This window comes from Chelonia mydas, chromosome 3 (genome assembly GCF_015237465.2).
Source record: "Chelonia mydas isolate rCheMyd1 chromosome 3, rCheMyd1.pri.v2, whole genome shotgun sequence".
NCBI lineage: Eukaryota > Metazoa > Chordata > Testudines > Cheloniidae > Chelonia > Chelonia mydas.
In genome coordinates this window covers 135,399,590-135,416,372 of record NC_057851.1, presented here as the reverse complement: position 1 = coordinate 135,416,372, position 16,783 = coordinate 135,399,590, and the positions used below count along the sequence as shown (strand labels likewise).

General features: G+C 42.9%; 1 protein-coding gene across 14 annotated transcripts in view; it reads left to right on the top strand.

Moving 5' to 3' along the window:
- Positions 1-16,783, top strand: part of CEP170 (centrosomal protein 170) — a 188,873-nt gene that overhangs the window by 107,088 nt on the left and 65,002 nt on the right. For 11 of the 14 annotated variants that reach the window (XM_043543338.1, XM_043543343.1, XM_043543345.1 and 8 more), the window contains one exon: positions 15,869-16,018. The exons of the other annotated variants lie outside the window; for them this stretch is intronic. In XM_043543338.1, the coding sequence (XP_043399273.1) occupies positions 15,869-16,018 (150 nt within the window). The remainder of the gene's footprint in view (positions 1-15,868; positions 16,019-16,783) is intronic. 14 annotated transcript variants of the gene reach the window in all.

Below are 16,783 nucleotides of genomic sequence, written 5' to 3'. Positions count from 1 at the left end.
TGCGATCTCCACAGTCGCCTCCAGCCCGGTACCGGTTTCTGTCAAGGGAACGTTCCCGACGCCGTTCACCACCCAGCGACCGTTCGGGGCAGAGTCCATGTGGATCACCGTCAGCGCCGACCAGACTATCTGGCTGGGTTCTGTCCGGCCGGGACTCTTGGCACCGCTCGTCCTCAAGGAGCGAATATCGACGGGACCATGGCAGGCATTACCAACAGTCTTCGTCTCGGAGGGGGTACCGCACTCTGTCACGGCACGGTCGTCGATGCCTTTCCCGCTCGGACACCTGCTCCAAGTCTCCGCCAAGACATCGCAGCCCTGGGTGTTGATCGCTGGTGTCTTGCTGTCGCGGGTCCGCCCGTCGAGGCCGTTCACAGAGCAGCTGTTACCATTGGTACCAGTCCTCCACGTTGAGATCGCAGTCCCAGCACAGCCGCTCCTCCCGGTCCAGAAACGGCAGCAGATCTTATGCCAGCCCGGTCTCCATTCGTAGCCATCCTTTGATGGGCCAGGCCAGCCAACCTGAACAGCCACCCCTGCCAGTGCCACCGAGCGTCATGTTCGGCGCAATGGTACCAGTGGGAACTGTGGCCTCCGGCGTAGCCCCCGGTGGCAGCTCGCTCGGTGGCCAGTTTCAGAAGCACCTTCGGCCTCCCTCTCCAGACCCCCAAGAAAGAAGTCGGTGGGACGTAGGTCCTCAGCACCATGCACAGAGTCCAACCAGGTGGTGGACCCTCCGATGTCAGCCGATACCCAGAGCACCACACCGGCCTCCTTGCCCCGCCTGGAGGAGGCGATTGTGGCCCTGCCCCCCTCCACCCTGCAGGAGGACTTCAGGGCCCATCAAGAACTCTTAAAGAGATGTGTTCCTCATGTCTATTCCACAATAGGTGTACTGCTCTCAGAGGCAATCTTGGCCTGTCCCCCAGCCTGGGTCCTCCAAGGGCAAGCAAGCGGGGAAAAGGCACTTTTGACGGGATGTTTGGGGGCACCCTGCCAGTCCTTATGAGGGATCCACCCCCAATAAAGCTCCCCTTCTCCAACCAGTTGTGTGCTTTCCTCCCAGAATGGTCGCAGCTAACCTCAGACCAATGGGTCCTCAACACCATCTCCCGGGGTTACACCCTCCAGTTTACTTCCTCCACGGTCAACCACCCCCGCGCCCCCGTCCTTCTTGGGGGACCCATCACATGAAGCTCTGCTCAAGCAGGAGGTGGGGCAGCTCCTAGAAGTAGGAGCAATAGAGGCGGTGCCCAAGCAGTTCATGGGCAAGGGATATTACTCTGGTTATTTCCTTATCCGGAAGGCCAAAGGGGGGCTCAGGCCCATCCTGGACCTGCGAGGTCTGAACCAGTACATGGTGAAACTCAAGTTCCGCATGGTTTCCCTGGCCTCCATCATTCCCTCCCTGGATCCTGGGGACTGGTACGCTGCCCTCAATCTACAGGACACGTACTTCCTCATCCACATATTTGAGGGGCACAGGCGTTTCCTCCGTTTTGGGGTGGGACAGAATCACTACCATTTGCTACCTCCTGTTTGGTCTGTACTCTTCCCCCAGGGTGTTTACAAAATGCATGTCGGTGGTAGCGGCCTAGCTCAGACGGCAGGGGGTCCAGATATTTCCCTATCTGGATGATTGGCTTGTTAAGGGCACCTCCCAGTCGCAGGTGAGGGATCACGTGGCGCTCCTCCTGTCCACGTGCACTGCCTTGGGCCTGTTGGTAAACAACACCAAGTCCACGTTAGTCTCAGTCCAATGCATAGAGTTTATCGGGGCGCTCCTGGACGCAGCGATGGCCAGGGCCTCTCTCCTGCCAGACACATTCGAGACCCTGAAAGGTCTCATCGACTCGGTCACAAGGTTCCCGGTGACACCAGCCAGGGTTTGCCTGCAGCTCTTGGGTCACAAGTTGGCGTGCGTGTTCATGGTCCGTCACGCCAGACTCAGGATGAGGCCCCTCCAGCTCTGGTTGGCCTTGAAGTTCTCCCAGGCCACGGACAGGATGGATAAGGTCCTCACCATGCAGCACTCTGTGATTACCTCTCTACGGTAGTGGTCCACCCCAAACAACATGCTCCAAGGGGTCCCGTTCAGAGACAGGGCCCCATCATTGGAGCTGGTGTCCGATGCGTTGGACCTGGGTTGGGGGGCCCATGTGGGGAACTTTCAGACCCAAGGCCTGTGGTCGGCTCAAGACCTGACCCTACATATAAACGTCAAGGAGCTCAGAGTGGTGCGGCTGGCGTGTATGGCCTTCTACTCACACCTGGAGGGCAAGGTAGTCAGGGTCCTCACGGACAACACGGCCTCGTTGTTCTATATCAACAGGCAAGGCGGGGCCTGATCCTCTGCCCTCTGCCTCGAAGCCCTCAGTCTGTGGGACTCCTGTATAGCCCACGACATCCACCTGAAGGCCTTCCACCTACCGGGCACCTGGAACGAGAGGGCAGATCGCTTGAGTAGGGACTTTTCCTCACAACATGAGTGGTCCCTCCACCCGGAAGTGGCCCACCGGCTCTTCCGAAGCGGGGGAGCTCCCCAGGTGGACCTATTCACGACTCAGCAGAACCGGCGATGCCCCTGGTTCTGCTCCAGGGTGATCCTGGGGAGGGTCGCTATCTCCAGTGCCTTTATCCTATCCTGGTCAGGCCAGCTTCTCTACACCTTTCCCCCATTCACTCTAATCAGCAGGGTCCTGGGGAAGATAAAGACGGACAAGGCCCAGGTCCTCTTGATTGCCCCGGCATGGCCCAGGCAGCAGTGGTATGGGACCCTCACGGGCCTGACAGTAGCTGTGCCGTGGCCATTGCCACTCCACCCAGACCTGCTTTCTCAGGACCAGGGCCGCCTCCTCCATCCCAACCTACCAGCTCTTCTTCTCACTGCATGGCTGCTCAATGGTTAGGTGGAGAGGAAAGGACGTGCTCAGAACAGGTTCAGCACGTCCGTCTCGAAAGTAGATGGCCCTCCACTCGCCGCGCTTATTTGGCAAAGTGGTCCCGGTTTTCTAGGTGGGCAGCGGACCAGGGAGTCTCCCCCATGGCCGCCCTGATCCAGCTTATCCTTGATTACCTCCTCCACCGTAGGGCCCAGGGCCTGGCGCCCTCATCAGTCAAGGTGCACCTGGCAGCCATATCGGCCTTCCATCCGCTGGTGCAAGGGCACACGGTATTTTCCCAGGCTATGACTGGCCGATTTCTTAAGGGTTTGGACCGTCTTTTTCCATATTCTAGACCCCCGGACCCACAATGGGACCTAAACCTGGTGTTGGCTTGTCTCACAGGGCCCCTGGTTGAATCACTGCCCATGAGCTCCTGGTCTCATCTCTCGTGGAAGGTGGACTTCCTGGTTGCAATCACGTCGGCCAGGTGAGTCTCGGAGTTCAGGGCCCTGACCTCCAAGCCACCCTACATGGTCTTTCATAAGGACAAGGTCCAGCTCCACCCACACCCCACGTTCCTCCCTAAGGTGGTCTCCGCCTACCACATGGGTCAGGACATTTTTCTACCTGTCCTCTGCCCCAAGCCTCACGCATCCCGTGAGGAGTGCCGTCTCCAAAAGCTCGATGTGCGGCGGGCTCTGGCTTTCTACCTTGAGTGGACCAAGCTGTTCAGAAAGTCCTCACAACTGTTCATCACCTCGGCTGAGCACACAAGGGGCCAGCCGATTTCCACTCAGCGGCTTTCCAATTGGATCACTTTGTGCATCCGTTCCTGTTATGAGCTGGCGGGTGTCCCCGTGCCATCCATTGTGAGGGCACAGTGGACTTGGGCGCAGGCCTCGTCAGCTGGCTTCGTGACCCACGTCCCCATCCAGGACATTTGTAGGGTCGCCACATGGTCTTCAGTTCACACGTTCACCTCGCACTATGCGATCATCCCCCCAAACCAGGGATGACGCCGGGTTCGGCAGGGCTGTCCTTCGTCCTGGGAACTTGTGAACTCCTACACACCTCCAACAGATATAGCTTGGAATCACCTGTTGTGGAATACACATGAGCAATCACTCAAAGAAGAAAAGACAGTTACCTTTTCCGTAACTGGTGTTCTTCAAGATGTGTTGCTCATGTCTATTCCACACCCCACCCTCCTTCCCCTCTGTTGGAAGTTGTCTGGCAAGAAGGAACTGAGGGTGGGAGGAGCGCGCAGCTCCTTATACAGGCAGGTGCCACTCCAGTGGTCGTGGGGGGCACTCCCCCTCTACGGGTACTGCTAGGGGAAAAACGTCCAGCACTGGTGCACGTGGCGAGCATGTACACCTATTGTGGAATAGACATGAGGAACACATCTCAAAGAACACCAGTTACAGAAAAGGTAACTGTCTTTTCACAGTCAAGCTGGAAGGGCATATCAAGTGGGGTCCTGCAGGGATCAGTTCTGGGTCCGGTTCTGTTCAATATCTTCATCAGTGATTTGGATAATGGCATAGAGAGTACACTTATAAAGTTTGAGGATGATACCAAGCTGGGAGGGGTTGCAAGTGCTTTGGAGGATAGAATTCAAATTCAAAATGATCTGGACAAACTGGAGAAATGGTCTGAAGTAAGTAGGATGAAATTCAATAAGGATAAATGCAAAGTACTCCACTTAAGAAGGAACAATCAGTTGCACACAGACAAAATGGGAAAAGACTGCCTAGGAAGGAATATGGTGGAAAGGGATCTGGGGGTCATAGTGGATCACAAGCTAAATATGAGTCAAAAGTATAACACTGTTACAAAACAAACAAACAAACAAACAAAAAGCAAATATCATTTTGGGATGTATTAGCAGGAATGTTGTGAGCAAGACACGAGAAGTAATTCTGCTCTACTCCACGCTCATTAGGCCTCAACTGGAGTATTGTGTCCAGTTCTGGGCATCACATTCAAGAAAGTCCAGAGAAAAGCAACAAAAATGATTAAAAGCTAGAAAACATAACCTACGAAGAAAGATTGAAAAATTGGGTTTACTCTGGAGAAGAGAAGACTTAGAGGGGACATAACAGTTTTCAAATCCATAAAAGGTTGTTACAAGGAGGAGGAAGAAAAATTCTCTTTAACCTCTGAGGATAGGACAAGAAGCAATGGGCTTCAATTGCAGCAAGGGTGGTTTAGGATGGACATTAGGAAAAACTTTCTAACTGTCATGGTGATTAAGCACTGGAATAAATTGCCTAGAGAGGTTGTGGAATCTCCATCATCAGAGATTTTTAATAGCAGGTTAGACAAACACCTGTCAGGATGGTCTAGATAATACTTAGAATCATAGAAGATTAGGGTTGGAAGAGACCTCAGGAGATCATCTAGTCTAACCCCCTGCTCAAAGCAGGACCAACAACAACTAAATCATCCCAGCCAGGGCTTAGTCCTGGCATGAGTGCAGGGGACTGAACTAGATGACTTCTCGATGTCCCTTCCAGTCCTATGATTCTTTATTTAAACCAGGTCCAGTTTGTCTCAACAGTAACTAACTGCATTGCAGTACATTCCTGAATCTCTTAAAGCCGTAAAATGCTGCATTAAGCTTGCTCCTATGCTTAGGAGAATTTCAGTCTGCATTTTCCTGTTCTGTTCCTTCACATCCGAGAGCATACATGTGCTGTGCATTGCTCATAATCCTGTCTTGCCACGGCAAATGGAGTCCTATAAAGGTTGCTCAGCTACCTATGGAAACATCAGGCTCAGCTGAGAATCTTTTACAATTACTTTGATTTCACAATTGTTTCCTTTAACTGTAATGCTATTTTAAGTTGAAAGATAAGGTTGCTGATAAGTGTTTACATGAAACATTTCCATTTTTCACTAACACAAACATTTTATTCTCTACATATAGCCATGCTAACGCCTAACCATAGAAATCAAGTTCTTAGAAAAGTTTCTAGATGGAGAAATTCATTATAATCATTTAACTATATTCTGTTCTCATGGCATATTGACAAGGTAAATATTGGCATCATGGATCAGTTTTCACTTTTAAAATAAAAATTAATTGATTTTTGAAACAATAGATAATGTTTTATTTTAATGTCCCAAGTTAACTGGATAAACAGGAGTTAGTTATACAGAAATTCTATTAATGTGCATAGCGTCATAGTACTTAAAAATACCTTTGAGTCACCTGTTTTTAAATAATGCATTCTGGAAATCTAGACCTTCTGCCCAAAATTGTTTGAAAGAATACTTTGACTCAAGGTCACCTTGTCTTTTTAAAAATTGTTTTAGAATACCTATTTAAGCTAATTTCATTAAGTTGTACTCTTAAAGGCACAACCATAAAGCTTTTCTCCTTTACTTTCTATTTCTTCTTTTTACAGTCATACTTTTTTTTAAAAAAAAAAAGATGAAGCATTTCTAAGCAGTTGTATCAATGTGGTCCTACTTTGAAAAGTGACTAAAATAGCACCTCCTCACTCAGTTAGACCAGTCCTCATGTGCAGTCATTCATGCTGTTTGTTACTAACATAAGTTTGTTCTTCAAGGGCTGCTGTGGATTCTCCCTTGTTGGTCCTAGGGCTTTCTACTGAAAGAGTCTTTATGCTTGTTTATGTGCCAGCCAAAAGAACCAACTTGAATTTCACATCCTTTTTAATTGTGAACTGAGTAGTTTTGGTGTGGCAGTCAGTGGAAGACAAATATAGAACTTTACAATGCCATCTTTTACAGTCACTTTTCTGAGTAGAGGTGCATTTTAAATAAAACTTCATTTTTGGCTGTACGCTTTTAAAAGCTTTCCATTGTCATAGAAAGCTTGTGCTGACTGGTTTTATATTCTCTTTTGCAAGTCCTTAAGTAATAGCTATATCAATATTCTGGCAGCTGTAAGGGAGCAAGATCAGTATTAACTATAAAAGTATTCCTATATGTGAAGAGGGTTTATTCAGGAATACTTTACACTTTAATTTTAAGATTAATAACTAGTTACTATATGAATGTTGGAGCAGCAGGGCCATTTTGTTTAAGAACATATTAATATGCATTTTATTATACTCTCATGATTGTATTTGTAGTAATCTAGTTTGTAAATGCGAATGTTAAACTACATTAAACCTTACAATATCTGTATTTAAGCAGTAATTGTAAGAATTTGAATTAAAACTGTAAATCAGGGAGGGGTATGTCCATTATTTGTAACAAAAAACATTTCAACCTTCCTGTATGTATTTTAACTGGCAGATACAATCATATAAGATTATCCGTATAATAAAATAATTCTCGCAGAAGTATCAGAAACTGTGTAGCAATCATATTGCAAAATCTGTTTACCCAGCACTTTATAATAATGACTGACTAAAACAGTAATTATATTTTCCTTATTTAAAAATGTGTGTGAAGGGAATTTAATAATGCTGTCATAAAGAGAGATCTGAGTGCATGTTTTGGAATCTTTCTGCAGCATTGTAGATAATAAATTTCCCTGAACATAAAATCAAAGAACTGGAGAATAAACCAAGAGTGAACAATCTCTACACATATAAATTGTTATTCCAGAGAAAAGTGAAGGTATTAAGACAGACATTTCTCTTTAGAAAATGGCTTCCAAATCTGATGGATTTTGCACACCCATCTGGCTTAATTACTTTTTTCACAGCTCTAATGATTCATGCCAGAAAGAACAGTACTTCAGCCCAACAGATACTCCTGGTCACAGAACTGGACTCAAAAATAATTAATATATTGAAAGGTCATTGGGAATAATAAAACCCAATGAATCAGCTGAGGAAATGAGGAAATCAATCCTGATTTTTTGTTTTTGTTCTGCCATTTTTCAAGAAGTGATGCTTGTGTTTATCCTGGTTGAGAAAGAAATGCAGAAAGTGAGTGTTGAATTTGCTTTTTAGAGCTCTGGCTAGATTTTGGACTTCTTGGGGCAACTATTTTGTTTTGAATTTTGAAGCCCTATGGAGAATGAAGACTCCATTATGACAAGTAGTACAAAATACATGCACGCACCTGGATATGGAACTGGATTCTGAAAGAATATGGGAGAACATTAGAATTGGCACATTGATATCTTTGGTTTCTTCCTTTATATGCCCTTTTGCTCTAGCAAATTCTCAATAATTTTTATTCTGGGGAAGTGTCTTTTATGTTGTGTTTTCTGATTTCACTTGTTTACTTTGTAATAGGAATGATTTATAGAATTTGTGTGAAAGTTTAAGATCACTTCATGAGGCCATTGTGCACTATACAATTGACCTGTTCTCTTGGGTTACATTGCTAAAAAGATATTTTAAAATGCTTATCAAGGCTAACTATCAAAGACAAAATCCATTGAATCTGAGTTTGAAAAGCAGCTTAAATATGGGCCACATGTATAGATAGGGAAGTGGGCATGTGAATTCTACTCCAATATAGTATATCACTGTTTTTCAAAGGAAAGAATATTCGTGTTCTTTTATCATTGTTTCTTCTGTGTGATCAGTGGTTTTGACCTCTAAGTATGATCTGTTTTAAATTAAGTTGTGAACACATGGGCTACCATCACTAGTGGAAAAAGAACAAGAGTTCAGTTTGAACTTAACCTTAACCCTGACAAAAGTGAGCTTGAATGTATAGGTTATATAGAGCCTCATTTTCAGAATCACTGAGTTGTATTATAGTTAATCTGTGTTACTGAATGATTTTATAATAATTGCCTTTATTATTCCTCCATTCCATTCCTTCCTCCTGTTTGTTACTCTTGTCCCTTAAGTGCCTTTCGAAAATGAGAGTTAGGATATGTCCGCACAACAAAGAAAAACCTGTGGCTGGCCTGTGCCACCTGACTTGGACTCGCAGAGCTCAGGCTGTGGGGCTGTTTAATTGCTGTATGGACTTCTTGCCTCAGGCTGGAGCCCAGACTCTAGAACGCTGTAGGCCAGGAGGGTACCATGGCTCAGGCAGCCTGAGTGAAACAGCCCTGCAGTCCGAGCCCCGTGAGTCTGAGTCAACTGGCACGGGCCAGCCACGGGTTTTTTTTTCTTTTTCTGTGTAGACATACCCAAAGGCTCGAAAGTTGTTTAGTGCCTTTTGAGAATTTTAACCTATTTATACGGCACGCGGCATAACAGGACCCCAATCCTCAATAATAATTTTGGTTATTACTGTAATGCCAATAACTTATGAAGATGATGTTTGTGACCGTAATGGACATTATCTGGTATAAATTACATGTCCAAATAGAATGTCTTATGAAGAAGGTATACAGTGAACTGTGGGTCTGATTTTTAAAGATATTTAGATGCCTTAAAGATGCAGACAAGTGTGAGAGACCTGACAATATCCTGTAATATCCTGACTGAACTTAGTTCAATAAAGTTAAACCTGATTGAATTCGGGTTAATACCTTTGGGGTACATTGTATTAGAAATGCAAATGTTTATATAGAATTGTGAGACCTTATGGAACTTCTTTAGCAAGAAGACCAGATTAATGTGCTCTCTAAAAGGTATATGAAGGAGGTTCAAAGGTTTTTTTGGTACAAAGTGTGTGAAGTGGATTTCCTAGGAATTATCTTGAGGTAAGGGGAATGTAAATTCTCCCCCTCTGAAGCCAACCTTTTGAAGATACACCCTGGGGAGAGAAACTCATTGTATACCAATTACCGGCTTCTGGGTACTTCTGATCAAAGATCTGTGATCTGTATAAAAGGGTGGACTAAGCTTGTAGTGCATGTGCTTGTTTTGAGCTGAAGCTCTGATGAACTAATAACCACAAGGACTCAAAAAGGGCGAGGTTGAAGGATTTATTCTGCAAGAACCCATGTTAGGGTTCGGGTTCCTGGTAAGTTTATTAGCATTGTGTATAGGTTCTTTTATTGTTTTTAAAATATGTTTTCTCTGTCGTGCTTTTTACCTTAAGAATAAAAGTTGGCTTGCTTCGAAAGACTTGTGTGGTACTTATATCTTGACTGTCACTCTATCACTCTCTGAAGAGAAAGCAAGCAGTGGTCCTTGGGCAACCTGATGTGCTGAGAAATACACAGTGAAGGCAAGGAATACCCTGGTCAGAAGGGACAGATGCGGGTCTCCACTAAGGTTGCCAACCCTCCAGGATTGTCCTGGAGTCTCCAAGAATTAAAGATTAATCTTTAAAGATTATGTCATGTGATGAAACCTCCAGGAATATGTCCAACCAAAATTGGCAGTCTGTACCCACAAGAGACAGCAGCTGTGGAGCTGGAAACCTGAGATTGTGTGCCCTTGCTGGGGCACTGATGGGAAATACAGGTACAGTTGCCATGAACTGTGACCATAGGTGTCGAGTTGGATTTTTAAAAGTGCCTAATGTCTAACTCTTATTGAAGTTGTGCTTTTGAAAATCCTACTATGTGCCAATGTACATCCTTAGGCACTAATACCTTTAGCAATCTGGCCTTATGTTCTACTGCTCTTTAAATTATATGATGCTTCTCAGTTTCTTGTAAAATATGAAAATATTAGTAAAATAAGTGACTGTGGAGGGAGGGACTTAAAATATTTAGAAACTTCTCTATTTTCTTTATTGACTAGCACAAGAACTTAGAATACATTTAAGAATAAGCACAAATGAAGAATAAATACAGTAAACCTTTTCTTTCTGGGAACTAAAAATGAACTAAAGTTTGGGTTTGATTTTAGAATGATTATTTTTCTTCTAGATTTATTGAGGAATTTTCAAAGGTCTTAAGCAACTTTTTTTCCCCAGGCATCCTTCTGCCCTCCCTGGGGCTACATCAGTGCTGAGGCTCCTGTTTCCATGAATTGCTGTAATAGTTTTTCTTGTAGGTGGTCTGATACCAGCTGTAACCACAGAGAAAAGTGGTAGATATCTATACGATATAGTACAGCTATACAGTACATTGCTGTCTCATGGAAGAGTCCTGTACTGTGTGGTTTGCTCCTGAGGAGGACTGGAGGTCTTTCTTGCAACTATAGACAGCTCCAAAAGAATAAGCAGCAAGATTCAGGACTGCCTGTGTTTGTGACCTGTCTTCTCCCTTGACTTAGACCATTTGATTAATAGGTCTTAATGCAAATTATGTTGATGAGAGGAGGAGCATGAGACTCTATGCCTGATGCTATACTTTTATAGTACACTTCCCTCCTAAGGAGGGAAATCTTCATCTGATAAATTGTGGATTTACAAATCAGAATTTATAAGTCCTTCTGACTACAGGATCTCAAGCTCTGAATGAAACATCAGACAAAAAGTACTGGCCTTCCATAAAACAAAGAACTTCACTTTCCTCCACCTGTCTTGACCCTGGATAGGGTATCTGACTGAGTCAGAACTTTAATTTCCCTATTAGAATGACACACTCAAGGTTTCCCATAAAGCAGAAGTAGCAAGCAGTGACCACAAAGCTGAACTTTGGACCTGTCTGATGCCCAACAAGAGCTAGGAAAGTAAAAAAAAAAACCTCTTGAGGCTTTTTTTAAAAAGTAAGTTTCTAGACCATGTGATGGTGGCTTGGAAACATAAACCAAAGTAAACTGATCAATCAGGTTGAATGCTCACCCACTATGATTTTATACTTTTCCATGATAGCCATCCAAAGTTTTCATTTGAGAGTGCCTTTTTGTTTGCAGGATTATTTGGGAGGCTGTCAGGTTACTTCATAACTGAAAGGATGGAAGGAGAATTCATTGTAGACTGCGAATGAGAGTTCTAGGGCTATCACAAGTTCCCTCATAGCTTACTACCGGCAAATAGCTGGTTCTTTTGCTCAACAGCCAGTGACTTTGGAGGGATAGTGCAGTGGTGTGATGATAGTGTATTCTAGTGGATGAAGCATGGGCCTGCATTCTAATTCTGTTTCTGACACCTGATTCCTCTGTAGCATTAGTCAAGTCATTTAATCTTTCTGTCTTAGTGTGACGTGATTGATAACACCTACCTAGAATATAGAATATCAGGGTTGGAAGGGACCTCAGGAGGTCATCTAGTCCAACCCCCTGGTCAAAGCAGGACCAATCCCCAATCAAATCATCCCAGCCAGGGCTTTGTCAAGCCTGACCTTAAAAACTTCTAAGGAAGGAGATTCTACCACATCCCTAGGTAACGCATTCCAGTGTTTCACCACTCTCCTAGTGAAAATTTTTTTCCTCATATCCAACCTAAACCTCCCCCACTGCAACTTGAGACCATTACTCCTTGTCCTGTCCTCTTCTACCACTGAGAATAGTCTAGAACCATCCTCTCTGGAACCACCTCTCAGATAGTTGAAAGCAGCTATCAAATCCCCCCTCATTCTTCTCTTCTGCAGACTAAACAATCCCAGTTCCCTCAGCCTCTCCTCATAAGTCATGTGTTCCAGACCCCTAATCATTTTTGTTGCCCTTCGCTGGACTCTCTCCAATTTATCTACATCCTTCTTGTAGTGTGGGGCCCAAAACTGGACACAGTACTCCAGATGAGGCCTCACCAATGTCGAATAGAGGGGGACGATCACGTCCCTCGATCTGCTCGCTATGCCCCTACTTATACATCCCAAAATGCCATTGGCCTTCTTGGCTACAAGGGCACACTGCTAACTCATATCCAGCTTCTCGTCCACTGTAACCCCTAGGTCCTTTTCCGCAGAACTGCTGCCTAGCCATTCGGTCCCTAGTCTGTAGCTGTGCATTGGGTTCTTCCGTCCTAAGTGCAGGACCCTGCACTTATCCTTATTGAACCTCATCAGATTTCTTTTGGCCCAATCCTCCAATTTGTCTAGGTCCCTCTGTATCCTATCCCTGCCCTCCAGTGTATTTACCACTCCTCCCAGTTTAGTATCATCCGCAAATTTGCTGAGAGTGCAATCCACACCATCCTCCAGATCATTTATGTCTCATAGAAAGACAGAAGATGGGGGAGAGAGGGTTGTTTGTTTGTAAAGTTCACCAAACGACGTGTACAACCTTCCAGTAGTTGACAGTCTAGCAGACTTCCAGAAATTCAACTTATTTGAATAATTGCCCTTTTCAAAACTTTGTAAATTATTTGAAGTTGACTCATAATTTTCTGAAATTTTCAAAATGCAGGCTAAGTCTCTGCTCAAAGATTATTGTTTTCTAAGTTTGAGCAAAAAGTGTTTAATCGCGTAAGTGTGGGGAAGGTAGGGGAAAAAAGTTTTTTCCATTAGATAAGAATTCAAGTAACATTTTTTAAAACCAGTTTTATAGCCAAAATGGTTGGTTGTATAAAGTTGAAATTTGGCATGAAAATGACCCTCATTGAAAAATGCCTTTGAGTGTTTTATGAAATTCAATTTTGAATAGACTGAGATGCTGATATCCAAGACTAAGACAATTTAGGAACTTTCCTTGCCTCTTTCTTCATCCTGTAATGCCAGTCATTGGGCTAGATCATGTCCTTGCTCCAGGGAGGAGCTCTGTGGTAGGATGGGAGCAGAACTATTAACACTCAGGATGTAGGATTATGTGGTATTTTGCCCACGTAGGGCAGAAAAACAAAAAGGAAAACAAGCCTCTGGAATACGGAAAATGTGCTGAGCAGCTGAAAAAAGATGTAGTGTGTGTGCTCCCCCTTTTCCTGTCTCTGAGTACTAAGCCCGCAAGTCGAACTGGACACTTCCCTAGGGCTACAGAGTACCCCACTCCTCATGCTGAGGGAGCACTGCTAGCAGCATTTACCTATGGCTCCTCACAGAACCATTGTGTGAAAGGAGAAGATGATATTCCTTGCATCCTGTCCTCAGCCCAAGTACACCCTCACAGAACAAAGCAGAATTTAACGTTCAACCTGTCAGATCAGTGGTTTCCATAACAGAAGAAGCGGAATCATTTCACTGGGGCTTCAGGTCCACAAGACCTAGTGTTGAGAGGGAAAGCTATTTTAAACACCAATGTTTGTAGAGTGGTCAAAAGATTCATTGGCATAGTAAACAGATATTGTCTGATAATAGTCAGTAGTTTATGTGCAGCAAATTACTACTGTAGTTCTGATTAGGTATGTGTGAGTGAAGCATCATTCAAATTGCATTATCCTACAGGCATTCATGCAATAAAATATTTGTTTTCAGTTTAACTACTTTACAGTTCTCTTTATAATCAAAAGGATTGTTTGAAAATAAAATGAGGAAGATGAAGTAGTTACAGAAAGTAAATAAACTAAAAGAAGAGGTAGCATGATAGTTAACTTTATTTGCATCTGTAAATCTTGCCATTTACCCGCGCGACTCAAAAGCAGCAGGAAAAGAAGGGAGAATGAGGAGAGAGAAGGGGATCACATGTATCATGCCTGTCTTGGGTACAGAAGATATACAAAGTGGTTTCAAAATTACTCATGTATGAGACTATCGAGACATAATTAAAGTGTAAAATTAATAAAGCATGTAATTTTAAATTTTAGGCGTGTTCTAAATATAAATGATAGAATCAGGTGGAAGGTTGACTCTTTGCACTAGAACACTGCAAACATATAAAACAAATTTGAAAATGGTTTCTCATTCTCAAGTGTTGGCAAAACACAAATATTAATATATGTGGCCTCCTACAGGCTAAATTTACATAATTGGCTTCAATGGGAGTTTGTATGGCTGAACCCTGCAAAACTCTTTTTTTGGGGGGGTGAAAAAGTGCCCTTTTACAGTATTAAAGTCCTAATTTTGGACTTCTGTCGGTTTTCTTAGGTATGGAAAACATGTTATGGATTGTAGCCATCTAGTGGTGAATTGGCTTATTTATAGACTTTTAAAAATAGGAAACTTGTTCAGAATTTTGGTAAGCAATGCATCTTGATTTATCTGTTAGTACTGGTCAAAGCATTCTCCATTTATAAAAGATCCATAGCAACCTTCCACAAAACTATGAAAAATATTGCATTTAGAAAAAAAAATCTACTTATTTTTTGTGGTGTTTTGTTACTAGTGACATTTTTATAAGAACAGAGAAGTTGTTTAAATAGCTCCCTATTCCTTATGACAAAATAATCCTCTGATATCACAAGAGCCAATTACCATATCAAAGAATTATAGTGGGGGGAAAAAAACATAAAAATCCTGTTTTAGTGTTGGAGCCGATAGTAGTAGTAAAGTTAATTTAAATATCTCTAAATAGAATTTTCCAAATAATATATTTCTGGGCTTTAAAGTATTTATTTCCCAAACCCCACTGAGTTCTTTTTTTAAAATAACTGCAAGCTATCTATAATAGTGATTCCCAAACTGTTGTCCATGACCCACCAATAGTCCATGGAAAAATGACTGGTACCTTTATGCTGACTCTCCTCCTTCTAAATTGCATTAATAGAAGCTAAAACATAGTTAATATTTTCCTAATTATTTTTCTAAGTAAGCAGTTACTTTAGTGGCTGCAAAGATGTTATTCTCTCACCAGAGTTAGGGGAAGGTGGTTATGCAAACATCAGTGGGAGAGAAGGTTGTCCAAGAAACAATTTCTTTCAAGATGTGGGTCACATGATGAGATTGAAGAACACTTGCTATATAACATGGTAACTCTTCTGAAAAAGCAGAAAAACTGAACTATTGCTTTAATTAGAATAATAGCACATTGAGGGGACTGGTAGCAAATATAAGTACATGTATTTCTTGTTCTTTAAAATATATTTATAAAAAATTACCAGGCAAATACTTTAAAAAATGTTCTTGTTTTGCTACTGATTTGGCCACTATCTTTGTGCTCTGTTTAATTATTTTGATCTGAAGAATCATTGTTTCATATCTGGTCATTTCAACTAGCATTTCCCCGAATTTTGGGGAAACTGACAAATATCTGCCCTATTTCTAAAATGTATAATCTATTCTTTACAACAAATTAGTTGATGTCAGATTAGTGTAAAAACATTTTAAAACGAAGGATCTGCCTTACTATGCCAGTATTGACACCATCCATACATTAAAATTGAACATTGAATCGGGAAAGCATTGGGTTAATATGTATAATGATTTGTTTCGTTTTCAGGTGTTTGGAGTGGATGACAGCCAGGATTATAATAGGCCTGTTATCAACGAGAACCAGAAAGATTTAGTAAAAGATTGGGCTATAAATTCTGCTACGGTAGTGCTGGAAGAAAAAAGACCACTGAGTACAACTGGATTTCTTGACACAGAGGTAGAATATAATTTTTGATGGTCTTCTTTTTTCTTCCAATAAAAGAGAGAGAGCACTAATAGTTGACCTGTGAGTGTTAAGCAGCTACCAAAGAAGTCTTTGCATACAAAGCATTAATTCAGGTCTCTATAGATTTGATTTTTCTCATCTCTGTTTTATTGTATTGTAGTTTTATCAAAACTTTTTCTGTTAGAGGTAGCTAAATTAAATCTTGAAGGCATTAAGCTTTGCTACCCTCTGCTTGCGCTTGTGTGCAGTTACAGGAAATATAGCATGAGCAGTTAAGTGACCCACATAGAAAGAAAGTATGAGTACTGAAAACAGTCATAGGGAAATACAGATGGACATCTTCTGGGTTGGAGCTCGCAAGTGGGGCCTGGCCTTTGAGAAGGCACTGATGTTAGATGTCTGAAAGGCAGTGTGGTTTTGTCAATTAGGCAAAGGACGAGAAGTTCTAAACCTGTATATATAAATGTTATATCCATGTGACAGATGTTTGTCATATCTAATACTGGATTCCTGGATGGCATTCAGATACCACATTGCAGGGTGCAGTCTGATAAACTGAATAGACTAGAAATAGAACAGAATCAGTTTGATGCAGGATGATGAACTACATGACTCAAAGAAAGGGCACTACATCTGCTCTTAATTGCCTTGGCAGGACTTATGGTGAAAGATGGTCCAGCAAGAGGTCAGTCCAAGTTTATTAAGTTCTTATTTATCAAGACCTTGATGCGTGTCTGTGTGCTTACCAGCTGCTAG